The sequence below is a fragment of the Pseudochaenichthys georgianus genome, unplaced genomic scaffold (genome assembly GCF_902827115.2).
Source record: "Pseudochaenichthys georgianus unplaced genomic scaffold, fPseGeo1.2 scaffold_955_arrow_ctg1, whole genome shotgun sequence".
Taxonomy (NCBI): domain Eukaryota; kingdom Metazoa; phylum Chordata; class Actinopteri; order Perciformes; family Channichthyidae; genus Pseudochaenichthys; species Pseudochaenichthys georgianus.
In genome coordinates this window covers 27,961-54,982 of record NW_027263479.1, presented here as the reverse complement: position 1 = coordinate 54,982, position 27,022 = coordinate 27,961, and the positions used below count along the sequence as shown (strand labels likewise).

Below are 27,022 nucleotides of genomic sequence, written 5' to 3'. Positions count from 1 at the left end.
TCTGTGTGTGTGTGTGTGCGTGCGTGCGTGCGTCTGTCTGTCTGCCTTAGGGATGCACAGAGCGCATCGAGTTTAAAATACCATCTACAAGCTGATGCTGACAGCCCCGCTCCTGCTGCCCGCTTGCAGCAGACCACACTTCCACGCTCACCGGCAGGCACCGACTGGCCATCGGGAGGACCGGGAGGGTGTGTGTGTGTGTGTGTGTGTGTGTGTGCAGGGCCGGCCCTGACCAATTTGCCGCCCTAGGCAAGATTTTAGCTGGCGCCCCCCCCCCCCCAAAATGCAGACACTCACTATGATTCGCAGGTGCATGGTTGTGGCATGACCACAAAAACAAAGATATTGACACAAGATGTGTGCAACTGTATTTAGTTTCCTATCCATTTGAACATGATTTAAGTGGGGGGGGGGGGCTCCTCTAGGGGGGTCCGGGGGCATGCAAATAAAAAATATATATATTTTTTTTTTTTCTAATTTTTTTTTTTTCAATTTTCGGCGCCCCCTATGGGTTGATGCGCCCTTAGCATTCGCCTATACTGCCTATGCCGAGGGCCGGCCCTGTGTGTGTGTGTGTGTGTGTGTGTGTGTGTGTGTGTGTGTGTGTGTGTGTGTGTGTGTGTGTGTGTGTGTGTGTGTGTGTGTGTGTGTGTGTGTGGCCCGAGCGAGAGAGAGACCGACCTTACGTGTATTGTTGTTGTTAGCATCTGGTGCTAGCTAGCTGCGCTAACGGATATAAGGAGCTGTTTAAATGAAAACAGGGGAACGATATTTCGCCACAACTGCGCCGAGCACTTGACTTGATGCAGGAAGCAGACAGCGGGACATTGGACATTGTAGGAGAAGTCAGCACACTCAGCACGGATACATGAACATGATTGCAGCGTCCAGGCAGCTCCGGTTCGAGCATATGCCTTGAGTTGCAAAACTGGCAAAGTTCTTGCCTTTTTCAAAAGCCTCGTCGATAGGTGAAAGCCCCGGTGCCTTTGCAGCTGGCTTTGGATTCGCCGCTAGTTTAGCAGTGCAGGCGTCTTCGTACGCTTTTAACACACCATCGTAGCCATGGCGATGTTTCAGGTGACTGATCAGGTTGGAAGTATTATAGCTCGTTGCCTTTTTCCCTCCTCGTGGAACTTCTGCATTTGTTAATACAAATAGCAAGCGAACTATCTAACTCTGAAACTTTGAAATAGTCCCATACTACCGACGACATGTTTGTTTACTGTCCTGGCTTCACGGCCGCTCACCATTTACGTCACAGCCAGGCACGAGTTAGGGAGCGCTGGATTTGTGAAGAACTCCCCTCTTCCTAATCCACTAATACCACAGCACTGGCAAAACGGGAGGAGCCGAGTGAAAAACAAGCGCACCTCATCCCAATCCACTAATACCACAGTACTGGCAAAACGGGAGGAGCCGAGTGGAAAACAAGCGCCCCTCATCCCAATCCACTAATACCACAGTACTGGCAAAACGGGAGGAGCCGAGAGAAAAACAAGCGCCCCTCATCCCAATCCACTAATACCACAGTACTGGCAACACGGGAGGAGCCGAGTGAAAAACAAGCGCACCTCATCCCAATCCACTAATACCACAGTACTGGCAAAACGGGAGGAGCAGAGTGAAAAACAAGCGCCCCTCATCCCAATCCACTAACACCGCAGTATTTTTTTCTTTTTTTGTACTCAAAAAATATATTGTATATTATCGCGGCTATTAATACTTTTATAATTATCGGACCGATAATTATCGTGCATCCCTAGTCTGCGTGTCTGTCTGTCTGTCTGTCTGTCTGCGTGTCTGTCTGTCTGGACCGTCTGTCTGTGCGAGAGTGCATTATTACTCTTATATGTTCAATGTGTTCTCATTAAAAGCCTCTGACTGACTGTAATGTAAAAGTCAGAGAGGAGTCTTGAGTCTAATTTGGCAAAAATGAAAACATGCGGCTGGACATGGCTGTTTAAAATGACAGTACATTACCAGTTGTAGCTGTGACGCACTTCAAGAGCTCGCCCCATTGGTTGTGGGTCCTAAATAAATCAGTGTTCTCCCTGAGAGGCTGGAATGTAGCATCCATCCTAGGTTTTGTTGATGTTGTGTGTGTTAGCAAATAAACCCACAATACCTGCAAACACGTGGCTGCAGTCATTGAAATGTTGCTTTTGTTTAGATAATCCAGAAGAAAGGCCATGTGTAATAAAACCTGCAGACTATGAGCAGTGCAGTGGAGCAACGTAGCATGACATAATGACACACCCTGTGCATGAGAATAGTTTCAACAAAAGCTGACATGATGTAGAGCAGGAGATCAGACATGAACAGTATTTTCAACTGTTCAAAGGCATTGGCATGAACAGGAATTAGATTATAGATAGTAATATTGTAAAAAAAGTGCTTAACAAAAACCATGAAAGCCTTAAGACACATTATACAATTAGATTCAAAAACAGTCATCAGAAAGCCAAGAAAATACAAATTACAACAAGCTAAAAACTAAATAAGAAAGTATTAAAATACTTAAAAAAGAGTTTTGTTAAGTTATTTGATTTAATAAGAAAATAAAGCAACATGATCAGAATGTGAATAATTTATTTTTCCTGGTGGGAGTTAGGTTTTGTGACAATTATGCAATTTTGGGAAAAAAATATTTAATACATATTTATATAAAAATAAAAAGTCATGGCAGCCACTGGCAATATGGTTAGTAATTCAATGAAAGCAAAGCATTGTGGGGAGTTCACTTACGTCTTACCAGTTGGAAGTTGTTTCTGGAAGGACGCAGGTATACTGTAGTAAATGGAAATGTCATTGTCACACGAAGAAACATCCGTCAGATAAAATAAATCGAAGTCGCTCAACCTCGCCAGCTTGTCTCGAGGCAGACTTATATCTTTGTAGCGTCTACATCAGGGGGATCAAACTTCATCCCGGGCCACATCGGCATTATGGTTGCACTCAAAGGGCCGGTTGTAATTTATATAAATATACATATGTAAATATATTATATATATTAAATAATGTATTATATTACATTGTTGTCCCTGCGTTGGATTATTATCAGATCTGGTAATATCTTCCTAAATAACTACGTCTGAAAGCAGAGGGGCAAATAATTGAAAGTAAATATTCAACAATTACACCAATTGTATATTATATTCTTTGCAAGCTCTTGCGGGCCGCATAAAATTAGGTCGCGGGCCGGATTTGGCCCCCGGGCCTTGAGTTTGACACCCCATGAACGTGTAAGGATTTAGGAAATGTAGTTTTTAAGTTTACATTTTGACTGAACTTGCTGTAGTAAAATCACAGCAGACTTTGAAATGGACACGTGTTCCTCTTTAAACTCCGGCCGCTTGAAAGACTGCAGGAAGTGAGCAGCCTCATGTTGACGAGCACATCGAACAGACGATCAGATTAGCAGTAATCCTCTGTTCGACTGGTTCAGAAGCTTCTCCAATCTCTTGTCCATCACTCTCATTCCTGATATAGTGTCAGGCAATCTGCCAACGCGCCCGTGCATTGATATACTGTACAGGAATTACCATGCCTAAAAGTACTCTAATTATACTGGCTTTTGCACGACGTGGCTTCTGTACATGTAAGTGTGCTTCAGTGAGCTATTCCAAAGCAAAGCATGTAACAACTCCCTTGTATTGAAAACACCGCTCCAATAACTGACATATAATGACGTGTATTATGTTTGGAGAGTTATGGTTATTGCTTTGTTTGTTTGTTTCTAAATTATCTTGTATACATCTAGCAGACTCTGGACGCGGTCATACAGCACACTGAACACACATCAGAGGGAAGCTGGCATTTCAAACAGGCCTAATTATAACTAACTAAATGTCTGAAACTATGAAAGGAAATATCAGAGGGGGAAAAAGGCTTTATAAAGTTCTGCATCGCTTACTTTTCAATTACAGCAGCCGAAGCAGAACGAAATTGTTAGTGTCATTTATCGACTGTGGTGCTCTCCATTAGAGAAACAACTGAGAGGAATCCATCCCGTGTTTATAACCACCTGCAAGTCTTACAATAACAACGAGTTTGTTTCTGTCAGCTGGCCTCGAGTCTTTCTGTTGCGATGCGAGCAGCAGAGGAGAGGCTGCACATGAAAGCACACTGAGATCTGACCGGCAGGTAATCGGCATGTATTCCCCGAAACAATGACCTTCGAGTGAGAAGTAATTGGTGTCTTAAATGTGGGGTAGGTAAGTTTCAGAAACCGGCTCGAGATACACTTTGTTATATTCCATGGAATGCTCTTAACATCCTGATAGCAATGAATATCTGAAGTGCTTTGACAAAAAATCCATAAAAAGATGTCATCTGAAGAAGCCGTAATACTGTAAAAAGTACAACCGGGCCGGCTAAACGGATTGGATGGCCTACCTGCCTGTCAACTTATCTCGTGCCCTCATTGGTCATGTGCGCGTTCGTGTGTGTTGGAGGAGGGGCTCTGTAAGGAAGTGGCAGATGTTCTCCGGTTGTGTATTTTCAAATTCTAGCGATCTCGAGCCGGTTTCTCAAACTGACCTACCCCACCTTTAATTGATCACAATGAATCATGACAGCTGTAATGTCCTGATTCATCCTTTTAAAAACTATTCTTGGAACTAAACATACTTTTCTTAATATGTTGATTTGATTTTGGATATCTTAAGAAATCAAAAATCAATTTATTATTCAAGATTCATATGTTGTCATTTGCACAATAGCTATAAGACTAGTTGTTTGCATGACAATGTTAGGTCCCAAGGCCGAATCAACAGTGCAATATACACTATACTTACGACATAAAAGAAATAAGGAAGTGAAATAGTGCAATGAAAAATGGTGCAAGTAAAATACAGGATTAAGTCAACTATGTACATAGATAGAATAAGATAAAAGCAGAAATAATACGCAGTAGAATAAATACTGTATACTGTAATGATATATGAATATGTGGATATTTGAAATAAACAGCACTACATGTGCTATGAGATATAGTGTTTTAAATGTTTACATAAATAAATAAAAGTCGTTTTTTAATACTTATATTACAGTAAAGTTGATGTTATGTCTATTACTCATGCCTTGATGATCTTCCCTGGTGATGTGGACCAGGCAAGAGTAGCCGAGCGCAGACACCCTCCCCAACCCCCCTATGTGTATATATTTTTTTCTAATACTTTGTGAGGAAAAACTGTCAACCATATCCAAAGTACAGGACCAAAGAGAAGTAAATAATGTATGCTTTTGTTAGATTCTTTGAAGACGATATGTGCTACGCGTTGCCCGTTTCCACAGTGGAAGATTTCAGACCTCTGCACAGGACAGATTTTGATAATCAGAAGGTGTATCTGGTTCACAGAACTGAAGAGAATGGCAGCAGTGCAGGCCAGCCGAGCGAAGCGCAGATCCTTGCCCTTGCAGGTAAGTTAACCTCTTAACACATCAGCTTTTCTCCTTTTGAATGCTCTTTTTTCATCACTAAGTAACGTTGACGTGCGCGGAACGTGTCAGGGTGTCAAAGCCGGTCCTTTTTTCATCCGATCTGTCAGAGACGTGATCAGCTGTCTGACACTGAAGCCACAACAACGTCCTCGGCTAGCTAGATAAGCTAGTGAGATATGCTAAGATAAGTTTGGTAGGTAGCCATACCTTGACAGCAATGCAGACTATAAACACTCGGGGTGTTGTTCTCCCAGAGTGCTCGTTTAATACGTGGCATTACACAGGCACCTCGGTTGTTTACAACACGCAGCTAACACTTGCTAGCTTCATGTGTATCGTTCCGCGTTAGCATGTTAGCACTGACGCGCTAGTTAGCAGCCGCGTCACAACATGGTAAACACATGTGACAGTGATGGAGCCCTCGTGTGTATATTTTAAAGGTCTAGACATGTAGACTAGACTGTAGCTGAAGCCCCTGTTCTGGGTTGCGGTTAGCTTGTTAGCTTATCTGTTGGTTTATGCCACAGAGCGGATGCGGTGCTGCAGTCATCCCCAGATATTAATGGCCATATAGCTGTCAGTGACATGTCATGGCTGCTTCATGACAGCGCATACATGTGGTGTAAAATAACATGCTTATCGTTAGTCTCGGGGATGTTTGCTCACGGTGGTTTTCCATGCTCGATTTTAGCTGCATCACTAATCCCCAAACTGAGCTGTCTGGTCCTCGCCGACTTGTTTAACACACCTCACACAGCCACTGTGTTACAGCCGTGATGCCAGGACTATGTGTATCTGTTTATCTCACATTTAACTGCCATGCTAAGGGTGCTAAAGTTGGTGTGTTGTAGCAGAATGGAGAGACCACGCGCCCTCTGCTCCAGTTTGACAAATGGATGAAATAATTCGTACTTTTTTAAGTTTTATGAAAACTTTTTGAAAACTTTACGAGTTTCTCCCTGCTTCTTATTTCTGCACTCCACAGATACAGTAGAGGAATTTGAAGACAGTATAATGCAAAAGAAGATGAAAATTCCCAAGATGTCCATCAAGAATTCAGGAAACTCAATTGAGAACCATTTTGGAGAGGAGAGAATGCCACTCAGACATAAAAAGGTAGGCTCACGTAGATCAGATATCACACTTCACAATACACCGAGTTGAAGTCCATCAAACTTCCCCCTTGTTGACACTGAAAGATCTTATCTAATAATACTGTGAGTCAATTACAACTTTGTTATGGTATATTGTATATCAATATATTATAATAATAATACATGGGATTTTTATAGCACTTTTCCTAATGCTCAAAGACGTTAAATTAATGATGTAATATTTATCTTTTAAATATATTAATATATTATCTTTTCAATGTACACACGACAGCTATTGCACTTCCGATACCTCCTCTGTTTCTCTCCCAGAAGTGTTATCAATGTTCCCATTAACTCGGGGGGTCTCCCATTAACTGGGGTTTTTATTTGGGGGGGGTTTCCTTGTCCGATGTGAGGGTCCACGGACAGAGGGTGTGGTATTCATATTCTCTACAAACTGTAAAGTCCACTGAGAAAAATCTAAAATATGTGACATTAAATAAAATAAACTCTGATTGATAACAAATTAAAATCAACCATATTTGAGGTGGCTCAGATTAGTGCATTTCTAGTGAAGTATCCCACTTATATTGCCCATCTTGTGTCGTGCCACTAAGGACCCTTAATATGGTGTCCTCATTGAATCAGCACTAACTGTGGGCACATGTATGACAGCATGCATACACAGGAACATCATTCTGTGTATCTAACCTATCTATCGGTTCCACTTTGTTACACTTCAATACGCTTGGCTGACGCCCAAAATCCCCCGAGCTATTTTTACCATATGCTGGATTAACACGGATTCAGCACTCTGGACAGCTGCCCTTCCACGGACAAATCCTCTGAGCGGCTCATCAAAGAACTCGCTGACTCCTCTCCTCCCAGTTCCCGTGAGATCAACAGTGAAAACAAACGGCCTGTTGTTGCTAAGTGTTCAACTGAATCACAACATCTCGCATTAAGTGCACTCATGCGGCGGACCGTTGAGATATTCTGTTAAGCTGTATTAGGCCCTCTTCCGAACACCTGTTTTGTGTTTTAATCATCAACTTGTTAAAGTTTTTACAATGCACTAAGTCGGCCTGTATCCCCCCGCCCGCCCCACTGGACTTTCAAACCACACACACACACACACACACACACACACACACACACACACACACACACACACACACACACACACTCTCTCATACCCAGCACCAGACACGTTGTACGCTGCTGTGGACAGTCTGGCACTAATGCACATTTCTCAAAGATATTGAAGTGACTTTTATTTTTTATATATTGATTCTTGTGCTTTTATTTATGTCTTAATGTCTGCATATTTTTATACATATTTTTACATATATTTGTTTATCAGAATCCGTTTATTAGTCCCACAGAGGGGAAATGTTACCGTGGAAACGAGCCAAAGACAGCTCAATGTTACCATACAAAAAGTATTATAATAAAAAAAGTTACGCAATTTACAGAATACACATCCTGTAACAGTTCTGAGGATTTAGCAGCTTTGCACGGTTATTAACCTATTGTATTAGGGATTGTGGGAAAGGGTATTTCGATCTCTCCGTCTGTACACACAAACAATAAAGTTGCCTTTGCCTTTGACTTCCTAAATGAACCCTTGCTGTGTGTTCCAGGCCCTGTCTCAGGACCACGGGCGGCCCCTTTCAAACTCCTCTAAGAGCCTCGCAGCAGTCGTGGCTCGCCTCGAGAGGAACGCAGCCAGCTCCTGTATGGAGGGGGAGGAAGACCTGGATGAGGACCGGCTGGGCGAAGAGGGAGAGGATGCAGACGACGAAGATGAAGATATGGAGGCAGAGCATCAGCCTCATCATCATCCACCACAGCCGCAGCAGCAGCAGCTTCTGGAGGTGGAAACGGACTGCGTGTCTGCAGCCGTGGTTCCCAGGGTCCTGTACGAGGAGCTGGTGCTCAGCTACAGGCAGCAGGAGGAGGAGATGAGGAGGCTGCAGCAGGAGCTGGAGAGGACCCGCAGGCAGCTGGTGCAGCAGGCCAAGAAGCTCAAGGAGTACGGCAGCTTGCTGACAGAAGTCAAAGAGCTGAGGGACTTCAACAGGAGGCTGCAGGACGTACTACTCATGAGACTGGGCAGCGGTGAGAGGCCACGAGCACACACACCAACACACACACGTTTATTAGCGACCTTTAACCCACTGTATTCAAATCAATTCAATTCAAATGTATCTATATAGCCCAATGTCATAAATCCCAGGGCTTCACAAATCGACACACACGAATGATAACGTAAATACAGTTAGAATACTGTAAGGGAAAGTTCTGCAGCGATGGAGAGTCAGGACTCAGAGAGACACGAGGAGAGCTGGAGCTTTGATGTCAAACAATGATAGTTTATTACAAGTCAACGGCCAGCGTTCCCACCGCCGTAAACCATTTCGTGACCGAGAGTTGATCTGGTTTATCAAGATAGCTGGAGCCTCCCATTCCTTAAGAGAGACAACCGAGCCAGGGTTTGGTCGTAAATGTCAACAGGCAATACGGTTAAATATCTTAGGAGTAAGGAAGAATTATTCCCTCACAAATACAATAATTAAAATTCCATAAAATGTTTATAAGATGTTTTAAAAGTGAGTTTAGAGCCAGGCCTAACTGTACGCTGAACTGAAGAGGAAAGTCTTCAGCCCACTCGTACATGTGTGCACACGGTCTGCCTCCCTAATCAGCACTGGAAGGCAGATCCAAATGTATTATCAGGGTTAGGGCTAACCCTGAGCCAAAGTCAACTTTATTGTCAATCTTTCCGTTTGTGTGTACAGGCGGAGAGATCGAAATACGATTCCAGCAATCCCAAATACAAATATATATAAAAATATGTATATCCTATATATACACAATCAACAGACACATGTATACATATGCACACGTTAAGATAACAACTCAACAATCAATAGAAACAAAATTCACTTCGATATCTTTGGGGATTATACGACATCATAAGGGTGCCATGTGATGGAAGCATGAGACTGAAGTGATGCTACTGGAGATGGAAAGTAGTTTACAAGGAAGACAGAAGCGAAGAGATGGGTCAACGAAATTAACTTTCTGTATCTGAAATATAGACGATTCCAAAGATCCTCTGATGTGCTGTTTACACGGGAACGAAACGGGTTGTATCCGCTACCTTTCTCTTTCGTATAGCCCGTTCGTTCACACGAGAAACGGACCCCTAAAACGATAACGGGTCCCGAGGTGGATAGATCTGCGGCGCAAACGCTCTGGGGGGCCAAACGGCTCCGTGTGTACGTCCTATACGATCGTTTTCCTGATAACGATGAAGCCATAGCCCCGCCTCTGCTGCTCACTGCTGTAGCATCGTCATAGCTACTGTCAGACGCTACTGAGCATGCTACAGATGTTAGCACAACATCTACAGCTCCTCGACCACAACCATCAGCAACAAGTGGACATGGAGAACTACATGAACTACATGTTGCTAAATCCACCGCGGAGAATAACCAGAAGGGCAACCATGGCAACCACGCTCGGGGGTCTTCTTCGCTGCTTTTCGTGTATTTTGTGGCGGAAGTACAGCGCCACTTACAGGCCCGGCATATGTACTACAGCGGGTCGAGCGGTCTCGTGTGAACGGAAGACTTTTTTGATATCGAATTCGGTTCGTTTGCGTTCCCGTGGAAATGGGCTCTGCATGAAAAGGCTCTGCCACAACAGTTAAAGGAGTACTTGTATAGTGGGAGCACTGCAATTAAGAGCCTTTTGTTCTGAGCACAGTCGGGTTGTGTGTCGACCTAATCTAATCCTATTGTTTGCTGTATATTTAGACAACGCACTGATTTAAATCCTATGACCTGAAAAGGATCCATTTACTTTTTTTAGCAACAGTGCCAAACGTCATTGTTGTAAAGTTAGAAAAAAAGATTCAACTTGGGTGTTTAGGTGGGTAGGTAGGTGGGTAGGTGGGTAGGTAGGTAGGTAGGTAGCTGGATGGATAGATGGATATACTTTATTAATCTCAAATCCGGAAATTCTTTTGTTACAGGACCAGTGCGCTCAACATTAAAATACATTAAAAACAAAATGAAAAATCGTATAAACAATATAACATTTTAAGTTGCTGAGAACCCCTCGCTTCACACATACTGTTGGGCCGCTTTAACCTGTCAACATGGACGCAAAAGAAAAAGGTCCTACGGCACACACACACACACACACACACACACATACACACACACTGCTTAAGTAGGCGGTGTTTCCTGGGTGTAAGTGTGATTAAAAGCGGTGTCATTGCAGTGTAGAAACTGGAGCTTTGCCAGATGTTGGACTTGACCTCTGACCCCCCGTAGATCAGGACAGGGTCTGCCGGGACCCTCTAATGGCCGTCTGCAGATTAGAGTCTGGTGTGCTGTGGGAACACACATTAGAACTCATCAGCTACATTGGGGCTTAACATGGCCCAACACCAAGCCAGCTTACTGACTGGGCTGAAACATCCGAGTGTCTCGAGGCACGCGGACGCATTGGGCCCAGACCAGGAAGCATGGGAGACGAGAAGGGGCGGAATGTGCCGGGGTGAAGAGCAGAACACTGCTTCCAGACTCTGAAGGGATCCAAGTGCAACTGGTTGTTTACTGAGTGTGTTTGTGGTGCTGACTGTCAACAATAATAATAATAACTAGTCTAGAAAATGCTGTAGGCTGTTCAAATGTGTTGCTGAAAATACAGAAAAAGCGGAATATGTTATTATTGAATGGCGTCTGCTTTTAGCTACAGACACAAAGGAAGTAGTGCGTTGCTGGACTTAGCGGAGGAATGCAGAAAGGTGGAATGGTTTTTAAAAACTGGTTAAAGCTCGAACTGCACTGACTCTGTTGGAGGACTGGAAAGTGAAAGGTTCAACTGGAAGAGTAGGACACATGGTGGTGAAGCTTAATATTTAAAATATATTTGTATCAGTCAATTTATTGAACATGTCAGAAACAAACCACGATTCTAATGATAATTATAACAAAGATAAATAAATACATTCTTAAATAGTCACGTTAAACACGGGCAAGCTGAAGCTTTGAAAAGGTTTCGGGTCCTACCTACGCGTCTACCCCCTCTAGCGTAATGTTAATAAAAGATTAGGTCATCGGCGTCGTGATGCACACAACAACCAAAAAGAAATAACTTTTACAATGATAGGAAAGTATGAGTTCACAGGTCCTGCTCATCATCATCATAATAATAATAATAATAATACATGACACTTATATAGCGCTTTTCTAGAAACTCAAAGACGCTTTGACGGAGAGTAACAGAAAAAAGAAGAAAATACGTAAAGACAGAAACAGAACCAAGGGGGGTGGTCAGAGGTTGGATGCAGTGATGAACAGGTGGGGTTTGGGTATCAACCCCCACGGCCCCTCAGACCCACCGCAGCCGGACTCCTATCCACTCCCACATCCACACTCTGCAGCTTCGGGGACAGAGCCTTCTCAGGGGCAGCTCCGAGGCTCTGGAAGCCCCTCCCCCAAGATCTCCGTGACTCTGAGTCGCTCACAGTCTTTCAGTCCCGCCTCAAAACACATCTTTTCAACTCTGTCTACCCATAAGCCCCTCCCCCTCTCAATCAACTTCCTCTTGCCTGCCTTTTTAGTTTTACTTACTTGTTTGCCTGTCCTTGTTCGTCTACCCTCCCTCACACTGTAAAGCGTCTTTGAGTTGTGAAAAGCGCTATATAAATAAAATTAATTATTATTATTTGAGTGATGTGGTGAGGTCTCTCAGTCTCTGATGCAGTGCTTGTACCTCCTTTATGATGTTTAATGTTTGTTCATCTGTGTATCTCTCTCCAGAGCCTATGCATGACAACGGCACTCAGACAATCAAGGCTGAAGTTGTGGAACCCATTGTTGAGGCGCAGGAGACGTGCCGAGAAGAAGCCAACACCAGCTCCAGCTACTCCCCCTCACCCAGAACAGTGTACACCTGCAACGATGGGAAGGTACGTCTCACTCAAATCCTCTTGAACAAGTCTTTTGACTGTATTATATGTACAGGGTAACCCTGCTTTTCATAGCAAACAACAAAAGAAGCAAATGGTAAGGTCATATTTGAGTAGTGTTGACTCATACATGATGACAGATGCATCGAAGATACGTTTCATGGGCCGGGCAGCACTAGCAGAGACAAGCATGACTACAATGGAGAAACTGAAATGCAGAAAATATCACGTTTCAAAAAGTTGAATAGATGTATTAACTCTTATTACATGGCTTAGTTGAATACTCGATTCTGATTGGTCAATTCAGAACACGTGACACGTTGTTAATCCAGAACAGACAGACCGCTGTCAAGGACTTATTGACCGTTGTTAAGGACGCTCACATCTGCAGAAAGAAGTTTGGCCGAAAAGAAAACACCGACAAGACAAGGGACAAGAAAACAGCGTTTAAGTAACGGGGCAGAAACCCTCCTTTTTACGCAGCGGTCCAGACATAGACATCAAACGGCGACACATATGTGACCCGCTCTATCGAAATCAGTCGGAAGTCGCAACGGCTCATTTCAGAATAAACGTGGATTTACGTAAAAAACTATTTTTTCGGGGTTCGGGTGTTTTGTTTGATTTTAAACAAACAAAGTCTTGGCTTTCAGAATATGAAACTTTTATTTCCAAAATCACGATAAATACATGTTTGAAGCTTGTAAAGGGACGAAGACAGGCACCTCTCACTCGCACTCTGCTGTTCCGCAGCGCCGCCCCCCCCCCCTCCGGCTGACATTATGAACGTAAGAGTAGAGTAATCATAGATAACACGGCAGGGTCCGTTAGAGTTTGTTTTCATCTGATTTAAATTAAACAAAGTCTTGGCTTTCAGAATATTAAACTTCAATTCAGATGATAAATACAGCTTTGAAGCTTCGGCATAATTACAAGCGGAGAACGGAGTAACTTGACGTCACGGCGGGCAGAACAACAGCCGCTGTTTCTCGTGAGGGTTTCCCCGGGAGACAAACACAATACACACAAACGCAAAATTACACAAACACACACACACACGTATACACACAGTCGCAAGCTTCCCCCAGACCAGCAATCCAAACGAAAAATATCTTCCCTCCGTAGTATTTTGATAATTTGCTATTAACCAATCAGATCGATGGATTCCAGAGAAGAGGACACTTTGAAGGCCTTTTTCTCAACATGATGACTCGTGACAGTCGTTATATAATGTGACATATTTCGCTTAATATTTGGAGTACAACAACCACCCTGATATCATGAGAAAGCTAGGAATCTCCTCTTTCCAGCAGTATACAACTCAACATGTGTTTTCGGGTCAATGCGACTGATTTCGATGGAGCAGGTCACATATTCAGTTGCCAGTTCCTTTGGCATTAGGGCAGGATATCTAGATACTTCCCAAGGTTTGACAAAATGAAGTGTGCTACTTTTAAAGCAAGCAGCGATGTTTTCAAATCTGTAATCAAATCCTCAATACGCTATCGAAGCAGTTGCTGCCGTCGCTACGTTAGTTCAAACGGTAACAACGGACTATTTTTCTTAGCGGATGCATGTCAATTTAAATCAATAAAAACATTTTCTAAATCTATAAAAGCATTTCAATTAATATTGGGAGTCATATCGTTACTTTGTTGAGAATGTGGCCGTGTGATAAGCGGCTTCGCGTCGGGCTCCTGAACGTCGATCTGTGCTTCACCACTTGTCTACTTCCAGGTAGTCCAGGTGGTGTTTTCTTTCTTTCTTGAAAACTAAATCACTTCCAGAAGAAAAAGGGAATCCCCAGCTCAAATATGAAAAACTAGAAACAATGCTGTCACTCAACAACTGATGGACATGCTTTCATTTAATACAACACATGAATCGGATGTTCAGTGGAACAGTGTCATCAGTTTGTCAGTCAGCCTGGAACTTTAAGCCCCCCCCCCCCCCTCTCACCAACTTCCTCCTGACTGCTTGTCTACCCTCCCTCCCAAATGTAAAGCTTCTTTGGGTTCAAGAAAAGCGCTATAGAAATAAAATGTATTATTATTATTTAGTGCTGTCAAAATTATCGCGTTAACGGCGGTAATTCATTTTTTGAATTAATTGCGTTAAAATATTTAACGCATTTAACGCATGTGCAGAATGGCCCGCCCCATACGTGCCACCAGTGGCAGCGCCAGGGTATGGCTGGGGTAGGCTACACCCATACCAAGAAATGGCTTACGGTACGTCCACACAGCAGCTTTTCAAAAATCTCAAAAATCTTAGAGCTGGGCGTGTCTGACAGCTTGGGGATTTTTTGCGACCAACAACCAATCACATGAATCTCCCGCCCCCGACATACAAAGCAAAAACCCCGGGGATTTTATGGGAGCAATATATATATATATAAACTCCCCAAACAGGCGAAACCCTACCAGTTCCCCCACTGTCTCTGCCACGTCCCTCCATGCTGGTTCCTCCGGTTTGTATCCCGGTAATAGTTCTGGTCGTAAAGAACCGGGTGATTTGCTGCCGTAACTTCTCGTTTGGAATATGAGGAAATGAACTGCGGTCTGGTTCTCCCTGCTTACACGCGGTTTGATTGGCTAGCGCTTCTACTGTCAGATTTGCATAAACGTGTTTGATTGGCTGGCGCTTCCAGCTCAGCTTCAAAAGTTGAACATTGCTCAACTTTGGAATCCTGGAAGTCCTGGAAATCTTAGCTTCGCTCCCCCACAATGCAGTTCGGCGAAAAGCGAGGCAAAGTGACGTCATCCCCATTCAAAGTCAACGGGCAGAGAAGCGTTGGAAGTGGTGGAAGATTCTTCTGAAGCTGCTGTGTGGCCGTACCGTTAGCCCCACCATGAAAAATGATGTTAAAGTAAGCAAAATAAAGTCTGCCAACTCGCGCGGAGTAAATTGCACAGACAGCAGTTAGTAAGATTGATTTCAGCAGCCACGGTTTTGAAAACGTTTGTCACGTAGTGATCGACTTCTCAATAGAACATCTTTGATAACGGCGTGGTGTTGTTGCAGGAAGTCCCGACGGAGAATACTCTTGCTGTAGTTCAGGGCAGAGCCATATACTAGTAATAATATGGCTCTGGTACAGGGGTGCACATAACTGGTACGCAGGTTATGTGCGTAATCTGAAATGCGTACCGTCACTTGTGTCACAAAGCGCATTTGCGTACCGACGTACTTGTGAAGCTTTTCCAGAAGGCGGTTAGATCACCGGACGGCAGAGTCGGTCTCCGTGTGCACAGACAGGCTGCTGTTAACGTCGGTCTGTACAACGGAACTCAGCCAAAACTACGCCAACCGGCTGCGGAGGGAGACCCCCCCCCTCACTGGAGAACTGCGCTGAAACAGCTGATCACAACGTTCACACTCTGTGGTCACGAAGTACTCCACTAGCCGCCGCCCCCCCCCCCCCCCCCCCCCCCCTCTGTCGACTTTCCTGAAGTACTCCCCGTTGATAGAAATCAACACGTAATGAATTAAGACCCCACGGTTTGATGATTGATAGGTGTGTGGGCTGTCTTTCATTTTGACACGCAGAACAATGTTATAGTAAAGATACTGTATGTTAAATGGATATATCCGCCGTCTCAGGGACACAACGACATGCTGACTGCAGTGGGGTTTGAACCTGTGACCCCCTGACCCCAACACCTATCGACACAGATAGAAAACTATTTGCAGTATTTACATTGAAATAGAATCGAATGAAATATGTGCAGTAAAAAAAATACACAGGAGTGAATAAAAGTAACGCTTTTTATTCATCTGGTCGAATGTCAAACTACACATCGGGACGTTCGCCCCTAACTCACCAAATATCCCGCCACCCTCTCCCCCTCTCAGCCCTGATTCGACTTCCCTTCCCTCCCTCGTGTCCCTCCCCTCTCATCCGTGGGAAGTGTTTACTGATTTGTAGGAAATGCTGCGTTTCCTCTTAACTGCCGTGAACCTGGCAACCTGCCGTCAGTCGGTCAGGCCTTCAGCCGGTAAACGAGGTTGAAAAGATTATTGTTGTTCCTGCAAGCTCAGCCAGCATCATCAGTGTTTATTAGCCTGTTAGGGTTCTTTACTCCCCCCCCCCCCCCCCCCCCCCTCCTCCCCCGCGCTGCAACTCACCCAGCGTCCTGTCTCTGATGATGGGGGGGGGGGTACTACAAGCTCTTGGGCCTGAAGCCACTTCAAGCGTGAAGAACACTTGCAAATTAGAAGTGTCCTACATCAGGGACCCCATATTAATTATTTGCACGAGAGGAATTTAAAGTGAGTGACAGGTTAGCGCCGGCGAGAGAGGAGAGGAGGGGAAGGGAGGGACAGCAGGAAGAAGAAGAAGAGATGGAGGGAAGGAAGGAAGGAGGGAGATAAACGAGAGCAGAGGGAGGATGAAAACAATCTTGTCTAACTTAAGGGCAGTAAAGGGCTTGTCTGCTGGCCCGGAGCCAAAAGCACATTAGCTGCACGGGGAAAAGCCTTTTGGATGCCGGCCTAAAGACTTAGCCGTGATAAGAGAGCAGAGAAGAGAAAGTCACATATGCCCCCCCCCCCCCCCCTCGTGATGCATTAGCTCACCTAGCAGAGCAGGGCGGTCGTTAGATAGGCGGGAAATCGGCTTGACTTACGCAACGTGCGCTGGAGGTGTGTGTGGAGGTAATCCAGGCCTGAGCTTATGTATGTATCCTGGTTAGTGAAAGTGCTGCTTCTTAGGATGTTGGTCTCAATAGGAGCTGCCTTGAGAAACCTATGGTCTGGTTTAACATTTAGCTTTTCAGAATCAGAATCAGGTTTCTCACCAGGTCGGATGGCCCGCACGGGGAATTTGGCTTGGTGTCGTAAAAGTAAAAAAAAAAAAAAAAAACACAGATGGAAAACTATTTTAAAAACCCTCTAATAAGAATAAAAATAAGAAAAGATATGTTCCACCTAAATGGAGCGTTGGTGACACAAAGGTCCCAGAGCAGAAGGAGGGTCGGCATGATAGTGTTTTAACAATACACAGCACATCTGTTTGTGTCCAGTAAAGTCGAGATAGGCGGGAAATCGGCTTGTCTTACGCTGGAAGTGTACGGAGCTAGTTCTTACAGGAGGTCATCCAGGCCTGAGCTTATTTGTGTATCCTGGTTCAGGGGGTCCGTGGGGTCTTAAAAAGTATTAAAAGTTGATAAATCAATTTAGTGAAAAATGAAGGCTATTAAAAAGTATGAAAGGGCATTTCCCAAGGTGTTACATTTTGTAGCTTGTTTCCAATAAGTACCGTACTTCTCGGGACTATAAGCCTTGACTTTTTTCCCCATTTTTTTTGTCCAGCTAACGGCCACTAGGGAACCTCCTACATCTATGGATTTTACAGGTAAAATTAACCACCTTTAACTCTATGGGCTCTATGACCGGTCCGCGCCCGCCACCTCTAAGCGGCGGGCTCCAGCAGGAAAAGCTGGAGGCCGGAAAAGAGTGAGACAGGTAGCGCGCCAAAGTAAAAGTGGAACCGAGAGACGGAACGAGAGCGAGACAGACGGACCATTTAGCTGCTGCGGCTTATATGCAGGTGCGCTTTATAGTCCGAAAAGTACGGTATCTAAATGGCCCAGAGAGGTTGTGTTCCACAGTCTGCCTGAATGTAGTCATGGCGTAGGTGTGTGGTGTGATTCTGTAGTTTATTGATGGCATCCCGTTGGGTTTGACGTCATCTGAACAGGACATCGCACGCTCACTGCTCGATAGCGTGCGAAGGTCCGTTTACGCCGGTTGCTAAGCAACATCGTTATGGGGAAATGCAAGTCTGCGTCCAAATGGTTGGAAGATAAGGAGGAAGGACAATCAATACTGTGTATAGTCAATGTGAGGTGAAGTGTGTCGCCAAGGTAACCGGTTAAAACTCCAAGTGGAGATGTGTGGAAAGGGTCTTTAAAGGGTCTTAAAGGGTTTTAAATTTGACTTCAGGATTCCTGCAGACACCCTGTGGTTAGTGAAAGTGGTGCTTTTTAGGATTTGTAATTTGGACTGAATAGGAGCTGCCTTGAATATAATTGGGAGGGATGAAACCCCCTTTAATGGCCTCACACGTGTCCTCTGCTTTTAACCCATCCTAACACCAGGAGCAGTGGACAGCTATTGCACAGCGCCCGGGGAGCAATGGGAGTGAGGGGGGAAGGGGGGTGTCCGGTGCCTTGCTCAAGGGCACCACCCAGGCCAGAAGGTGGTCAACATAATCAGCATTGGATAGGGTTTTATTGAGAACTCTTGCGCATGAAGTTTGGTAACGAGTTATTTGGTTTCCCTCATCGTCGCTTGTGGCATACATTTAGTTTAAACATATTTTAAATTGCCACCTTTACTTCCAGTCTTATCAGCAAACTGTACCACTTTGATTTAGCTGTGAAGTGTAATGTTTCAGAAGCTGTCGAAGCAACGTCAACGAGATTTGTATATCTTTAGTTTCTCTGAATCTAATAATAATAATAATTATATAGCGCCTTTCATCAAGCCAAGGTCGCTTAACAAGAAACATATAAAGACATCAAACGGAGCAGAAATGGCAGTGTGACATTGCAGGGGGGGGGGGGGGGGGGGGGAGTTATTGTTGGAAGGCTTTGTTGAACAGATGAGTTTTCAGGGTTGATTTGAAGATGTTCAGAGAAGGGGGGTTACGGATTTCAGCAGGGAGGGAGTTCCAGAGGGGGGGGGGGGGGGCAGCGAGGCGTGAATGGGGAATGGAGAGCAGGCCGGAGTCTGAGGAAGGAAGGGTGCGGGACGGGGGGTGGAGGAGATCTGTGAGGGACTGAGGGCACGGAGGGGCTTGTAGGTGACGAGGCGGAGTTTATAGGCGATGCGGGGCTTGACCAGGAGCCAGGGGAGGTTGGGGAGAGAGGGGGGGGGTGATGTGCTGCCAGCGCTCGGTGCGTGTGAGGACCCTGGCAGCTGAGTTCTGGATGTACTGGAGCCTGAGACAGGAGTCTGTTAAGCTTTGTTTGTTTGTGTTGTTTGTGAAGTAATTACTTGAGCCATTTTTAAGCCGGAAGCTTCTAAAGGTTTTGTAACAGTTGGGTAATACGCCTTTCACTCTGAACCCTTTCTTATTAAATAAATAGTTATGATAAACTATATTATAGGTGTTCGATTATGGCAAAAATCATAATCTCGATTATTTGGGTCAATAATTGATATCACGATTATTAAAAACGATTTACTTTGAAAACATACATTTATTGGGAAAAAAGGTGTAGTATGTTTTTAACAGTTGATTACCCTGAACGTTAAGTATAATTCAATTTAAAAACTAATAAAAAAAGAATATATATATATTTTTTAATAATAAATTAAAAAAAGAATAATCGTTTTATTTCGATTATGTTGTTTTCATAATCCTTGCAAGCCAACATCGTAATTGCGATTAAAATACAATTAATTGAGCAGCCCTATTTCACTCTTTTTTATTAAAGAAATAGTTATGATAAACTATATTATAGGTGTTGTATTCCTTCCATGATAATATATCAGCCTCTTAATCAAATGCCCCCTTTTAAACAGAAAGGAACTTTAATAAAACCACACACCTGAAACAATAAACTAATTGAGGGCACTGGTAACACTGAAATGAAAATTAAACATGTAGCACAGTCATTTATTCAACAGGCACTATACTACCCAACAAAGTCTCTCAACAGTTAGGACCTTTGTGAACAAAAGCGTTTTTTTATTCAGAGCACCCACAACCCTCCGTAATTGAATTTGGATTTAACAGAACAGTTTTGTCGTCGAAGCTGGACCCAATTTAATGTACAAGTAATTTAAAGGATGTTTTATTTTATCATACAATAACTTGATGTTTGTGCTATCGTGACAGGCGCCTTGGGAACTAGCATTTGTTTTCCCTTTGGATGAGACGGACATATTTCTTACAGAGTTCGTACGGTCATTGAAAACCTGGAAAAGTCCTGGAAATTGAAAATGCAAATTCCAGGCCCTGGAAAAGTCATGGAAATGTAACTAAAGTTGCGTCAAATATAATTTACATTTAATCTAATCGCTGAAATAATCTGCGGTCGCGAGCTGTTATGTGCCATCATGACGCGCATGGTGTTATTTTTTAATATAAATGCGAGCTGTGTGCTCGAGTCTTCCTGCCTGTCGGCTGCACTCTGCTGCTCCGGGATGAGGGTCGGCTACATTATCTACGGTGCGTTCGTTAACTGCGGAGTCACTGTGGCGCAGACTGAGCCGCTGGTGAACAGCTGTTAGAACGGGCCGTTCAGGTGTTCAGAGCAGAGCGGCAGAGCGTGATGTGAACTGAAAAGTTTTTCTGTCGCAATATCATTTTATCATTTTCAAAATGTTCCTCAAGTGAAAGTAGAAGTACTCAGATCTTGTAGTAAAAGTAGAAGTACTCAGATCTTGTACTTGAGTAAAAGTAGAAGTACCAGAGTGTAGGAATACTCTGTTACAGTAAAAGTAAAACTTTTTTTAGGCTATAAACAGAGGTGGTATAAGTATAGATCTTGTACTTGATTAAAAGTAGAAGTACTCAGATCTTGTACTTAATAAAAGTAGAAGTACTCAGATCTTGTACTTTAGTAAAAGTAGAAGTACTCAGATCTTGTACTTGAGTAAAAGTAGAAGTACTCAGATCTTGTACTTAATAAAAGTAGAAGTACTCAGATCTTGTACTTTAGTAAAATTAGAAGTACTCAGATCTTGTACTTGATTACAAGTAGATTAGAAGTACCAGAGTGTAGGAATACTCTGTTTCAGTAAAAGTCCTGCATTCAAAATGTTCCTCAAGTGAAAGTAGAAGTACTCAGATATTGTAGTAAAAGTAGAAGTACTCAGATCTTGTACTTGAGTGAAAGTAGAAGTACTCAGATATTGTACTTGAGTAAAAGTAGAAGTACTCAGGTCTTGTACTTGAGTAAAAGTAGAAGTACTCAGATCTTATACTTGAGTAAAAGTAGAAGTACTCAGATCTTGTACTTGAGTAAAAGTAGAAGTACCAGAGAGTAGGAATACTCTGTTACAGTGAAAGTCCTGCATTCAAAATGTTCCTCAAGTGAAAGTAGAAAAGTATTCTCATCTAAATATAGTGAAAGACAGTAAAAGTAGTCGTTGTGCAGATTGGTCCATTTCAGAATAATATATATATATGTTTTATAATGATTGATCATGAAAGTGTTCTCAGAGCTGGTGAAGGTGCAGCTAGTCTGAAGTACTTTGTAGACTGCAGGGTAGCTGGTGAAGGTGCAGCTAGTCTGAAGTACTTTGTAGACTGCAGGGTAGCTGGTGGAGGTGCAGCTAGTCTGAAGTACTTTGTAGACTGCAGGGTAGCTGGTGGAGGTGCAGCTAGTCTGAATGGCTTTGTAGACTGCAGGGTAGCTGGTGGAGGTGCAGCTAGTCTGAAGTACTTTGTAGACTGCAGGGTAGCTGGTGGAGGTGCAGCTAGTCTGAAGTACTTTGTAGACTGCAGGGTAGCTGGTGGAGGTGCAGCTAGTCTGAATGGCTTTGTAGACTGCAGGGTAGCTGGTGGAGGTGCAGCTAGTCTGAAGTACTTTGTAGACTGCAGGGTAGCTGGTGGAGGTGCAGCTAGTCTGAATGGCTTTGTAGACTGCAGGGTAGCTGGTGGAGGTGCAGCTAGTCTGAAGTACTTTGTAGACTGCAGGGTAGCTGGTGGAGGTGCAGCTAGTCTGAATGGCTTTGTAGACTGCAGGGTAGCTGGTGGAGGTGCAGCTAGTCTGAAGTACTTTGTAGACTGCAGGGTAGCTGGTGAAGGTGCAGCTAGTCTGAAGTACTTTGTAGACTGCAGGGTAGCTGGTGAAGGTGCAGCTAGTCTGAAGTACTTTGTAGACTGCAGGGTAGCTGGTGGAGGTGCAGCTAGTCTGAAGTACTTTGTAGACTGCAGGGTAGCTGGTGGATTTACTCCAGGTGGAACTAAAGACTGATTCAACACTTGATTATATTTCACATCATTCATCCAGATCTGTGAAGTAACTAAAGGTATTAAATACGTGTAGTGGAGTAGAAGTACACCATGTACCTCTGAACTGTAGTGGAGTCGAAGTACACCATGTACCTTCAGGTTCAGGTTATTTATTTGTACCCGTAGGTAGTTTCTGTTTGCAGACAAAAAGACAAGAGTTCCATCATGACACTAAAAACAAACAACAGACACATCTCTAATAAAGGACTAGTAAAAGTACAAGTATACCCGGCTCAACCACATCTCAAAATATTTAAAAAACATTTTAAGAAGGAAAACACTAGTACAAACATGGACATTCAAAATTCACAATTAAATAAATTAATAAAAATAGTCATCTGTGTGACGCTCCATGATGTGCAATAGCTGCTGGGATAACACTGTTTTTATACCGCTTCGTTCTACTCCTTGGGACGAGTAGCCTCCGGCCCGAAGGAAGAAGCTTGAGTTCTGAGTGCAGAGGGTGGGAGTCATCGTCTAATATGGAGCTGGATAACCGCTGTAACTGCCTGAGGTACAGCGTCTCCAGGTTTAGCTGTGGCTCACCAATCAGTCTGCTGGACCGCTTTACGATCTGACTCAGAGAGTCTGCTCTTCAAAGTCAGGTTACCAAACCATGACATTAGTGAAAGAGACAGAATTGACTCGATAAAAGCACGATAAAACAATTAACTGTAGTGGAGTCGAAGTACACCATGTACCTCTGAACTGTAGTGAGTAGAAGTACACCATGTACCTCTGAACTGTAGTGGAGTAGAAGTACACCATGTACCTCTGAACTGTAGTGGAGTCGAAGTACACCATGACACCTGAACTGTAGTGAGTAGAAGTACACCATGTACCTCTGAACTGTAGTGGAGTAGAAGTACACCATGTACCTCTGAACTGTAGTGGAGTAGAAGTACACCATGTACCTCTGAACTGTAGTGGAGTAGAAGTACACCATGTACCTCTGAACTGTAGTGGAGTAGAAGTACACCATGTACCTCTGAACTGTAGTGGAGTAGAAGTACACCATGTACCTCTGAACTGTAGTGGAGTAGAAGTACACCATGTACCTCTGAACTGTAGAGTAGTAGAAGTACACCATGTACCTCTGAACTGTAGTGAGTAGAAGTACACCATGTACCTCTGAACTGTAGTGGAGTAGAAGTACACCATGTACCTCTGAACTGTAGTGGAGTAGAAGTACACCATGTACCTCTGAACTGTAGTGGAGTAGAAGTACACCATGTACCTCTGAACTGTAGTGGAGTAGAAGTACACCATGTACCTCTGAACTGTAGTGAGTAGAAGTACACCATGTACCTCTGAACTGTAGTGGAGTAGAAGTACACCATGTACCTCTGAACTGTAGTGAGTAGAAGTACACCATGTACCTCTGAACTGTAGTGGAGTAGAAGTACACCATGTACCTCTGAACTGTAGTGAGTAGAAGTACACCATGTACCTCTGAACTGTAGTGGAGTAGAAGTACACCATGTACCTCTGAACTGTAGTGGAGTAGAAGTACACCATGTACCTCTGAACTGTAGTGAGTAGAAGTACACCATGTACCTCTGAACTGTAGAGGAGTAGAAGTACACCATGTACCTCTGAACTGTAGTGGAGTCGAAGTACACCATGTACCTCTGAACTGTAGAGTAGTCGAAGTACACCATGTACCTCTGAACTGTAGTGGAGTAGAAGTACACCATGTACCTCTGAACTGTAGTGAGTAGAAGTACACCATGTACCTCTGAACTGTAGAGTAGTAGAAGTACACCATGTACCTCTGAACTGTAGTGAGTAGAAGTACACCATGTACCTCTGAACTGTAGTGGAGTAGAAGTACACCATGTACCTCTGAACTGTAGTGGAGTAGAAGTACACCATGTACCTCTGAACTGTAGTGGAGTAGAAGTACACCTTGTACCTCTGAACTGTAGAGTAGTAGAAGTACACCATGTACCTCTGAACTGTAGTGGAGTCGAAGTACACCATGTACCTCTGAACTGTAGAGTAGTAGAAGTACACCATGTACCTCTGAACTGTAGAGTAGTAGAAGTACACCATGTACCTCTGAACTGTAGTGTAGTAGAAGTACACCATGTACCTCTGAACTGTAGTATAGTAGAAGTACACCATGTACCTCTGAACTGTAGTGGAGTCGAAGTACACCATGTACCTCTGAACTGTAGAGTAGTAGAAGTACACCATGTACCTCTGAACTGTAGAGGAGTCGAAGTACACCATGTACCTCTGAACTGTAGTGGAGTCGAAGTACAAAGTAGCAAAACATTGAAATACTTAATAAAGTACAAGTATCTCAAAATTGTACCCAAGTATAGTACTTGAGTTTATGAACTTAGTTACTTTACACCAGTGGCTATAAAGATAGAAAGACTCAGCCTTGCACAGAGGCATGAAAATACATTTTCAAAATGCTCAACAGTGCTGCCAGAATTATAAACTCACTGCTACACAATTAAAATAAATGCTTTTATATATATTTCTATTAGATGTGACTCTTTGGCGTTTCTGTTCTTAGTAACGCTGCTGCTTTAGTTGTTCTGACTGCTAACATCTTCTGTTATTCCTCATTTTAAAGCCGATATTCCGTGGGGTCGGGGGCTCGGATCCTTGTCACCTTTTTCATACCTGATGAGTTTGCCTCCCTGACTACAGTTGCCTTAGCGTGTAGAAGCTAGTAAGCCTACTATTTGATTTGTTTTAGAGAGGCACAACATGTTTCATATGCAGATCTTATTTTCCTGTTCCATGTTAAAATAAACCATTTTCAGTGGTAATTTGTTTTTGGTCATGGAAAATTAGGTAAAGGTCATTGAGAGGTCATTGAAAATCATTGGTGAAAAAGTTGAACCCTGTTCTTAGTACTGTCTGAATCTTGCATGACGAAATGTAGACGTGTGCTCAAATGGTTTGTGACATATTTACAGGCATAGAAACTACATTACAAGTGAGTGATTGTTGCTGATATGTCACAGCTGTCTTATAGGTAGCACCGTCTGAATCGTGCATGTGTTGCAGAGTAAAGCAACGAGGGCTGAAAAGCCAGAACGTATTAATAATATTAATCTTTATTTGCATAGCACCTTTCATACAATAAGTGCAGTTCACAGTGCTTCCCATCGGCATCTCACAGAAAACTCACATCACACAGAATACAGATACCAGCGCAAGGCAAGTTTATGTATATAGCACTTTTCAACACGAGGCAACTCAAAGCGCTTTACAAAGAACGAAAGACATTAAGAGAATGTCTCTGAGAAGCTGACCGTCGAGCGGCCCGACCAAGCGAGGAGGCAGAACGTCCACAAATATAACCCGACGTCGACATTTATTAAAAACATGGGCACAAAGTTCACCGCCTCAATCCTGCGGTTCTCCTTTCACACATCCTGCAGCCACAAGGATCTCACACACACACACACACACACACACACACACACACACACACACACACACACACACACACACACACCACACACACACACACACACACACACACACACACACACACACACACACACACACACACACCACACACACACGCACACACACACGCGCGCGCACACACGCGCACACACACACACACACGCACACACACACACACAGCCCCCTCAACAGACAGGGAAACGGAGCCTACATACACACACTCTAATCAGCACAACAAGACACAGGTGAGGGGGGAGGAGACAACACAGGACACCAGGTGAGGGGGGAGGAGACAACACAGGACACCAGGTGAGGGGGGAGGAGACAACACAGGACACCAGGTGAGGGGGGAGGAGACAACACAGGACACCAGGTGAGGGGGGAGGAGACAACACAGGACACCAGGTGAGGGGGGAGGAGACAACACAGGACACCAGGTGAGGGGGGAGGAGACAACACAGGACACCAGGTGAGGGGGGAGGAGACAACACAGGACACCAGGTGCACACCGTCTTCAGCCACAGACAACATATACTGCAATCACGCTAATAAAGTGCCCTATCACCCGGCCTGAAGCCGTCAGTCCATAGGGACGAAGCCACCTTCGTCACTGGCATTTAAAATCAGTCAATAAAAAGAAAAGCTAATAAAATAAACATTAAAAAGAAAAAGTACATGGATAAAAGTTACAGTGCAGTTTAAGATATGAATAGTTCAATTAAAAGCAGCGACAAAAAGAAAAGTCTTCAGCCTGGATTTAAAAGTAGTCAGAGTTGCAGCGGACCTGCAGGTTTCTGGGAGCTTGTTCCAGATACTTGGAGCATAATAACTGAACGCTGCTTCTCCGTGTTTAGTTCTGACTCTGGGGACAGAAAGCTGACCGGTCCCTGAAGACCTGAGAGATCTGGATGCTTCATCATTTAGCAGGAGGTCAGACTGTATTTTGGGCCTAAAGCATTCAGTGCTTTATAAACCAGCAGCAGTATTTAGAAATCTATTCTTTGACACGCAGGAAGCCAGTGTAAAGACTTCGGTAAAAGACATACGAACGAAGCATAGAGTTTCGATTAAAGGTACAACGATGTC

General features: G+C 43.8%; 1 protein-coding gene across 2 annotated transcripts in view; it reads left to right on the top strand.

The window, feature by feature from the left end:
* The first annotated feature begins 5,168 nt into the window (after window positions 1-5,168).
* bend5 (BEN domain containing 5) overlaps window positions 5,169-27,022 on the top strand; it is a 38,419-nt gene continuing 16,565 nt past the window's right edge. The window contains exons 1-4 of one of the 2 annotated variants that reach the window (XM_034080218.2): window positions 5,169-5,421; window positions 6,428-6,558; window positions 8,180-8,657; window positions 12,377-12,525. In XM_034080218.2, the coding sequence (XP_033936109.1) occupies window positions 5,235-5,421; window positions 6,428-6,558; window positions 8,180-8,657; window positions 12,377-12,525 (945 nt within the window). In that variant the 5' untranslated portion in view covers window positions 5,169-5,234. Of the gene's footprint in view, window positions 5,422-5,558; window positions 5,636-6,427; window positions 6,559-8,179; window positions 8,658-12,376; window positions 12,526-27,022 lie in introns of those variants that run through there. The other variant, XM_034080219.2, reaches the window with a different exon arrangement.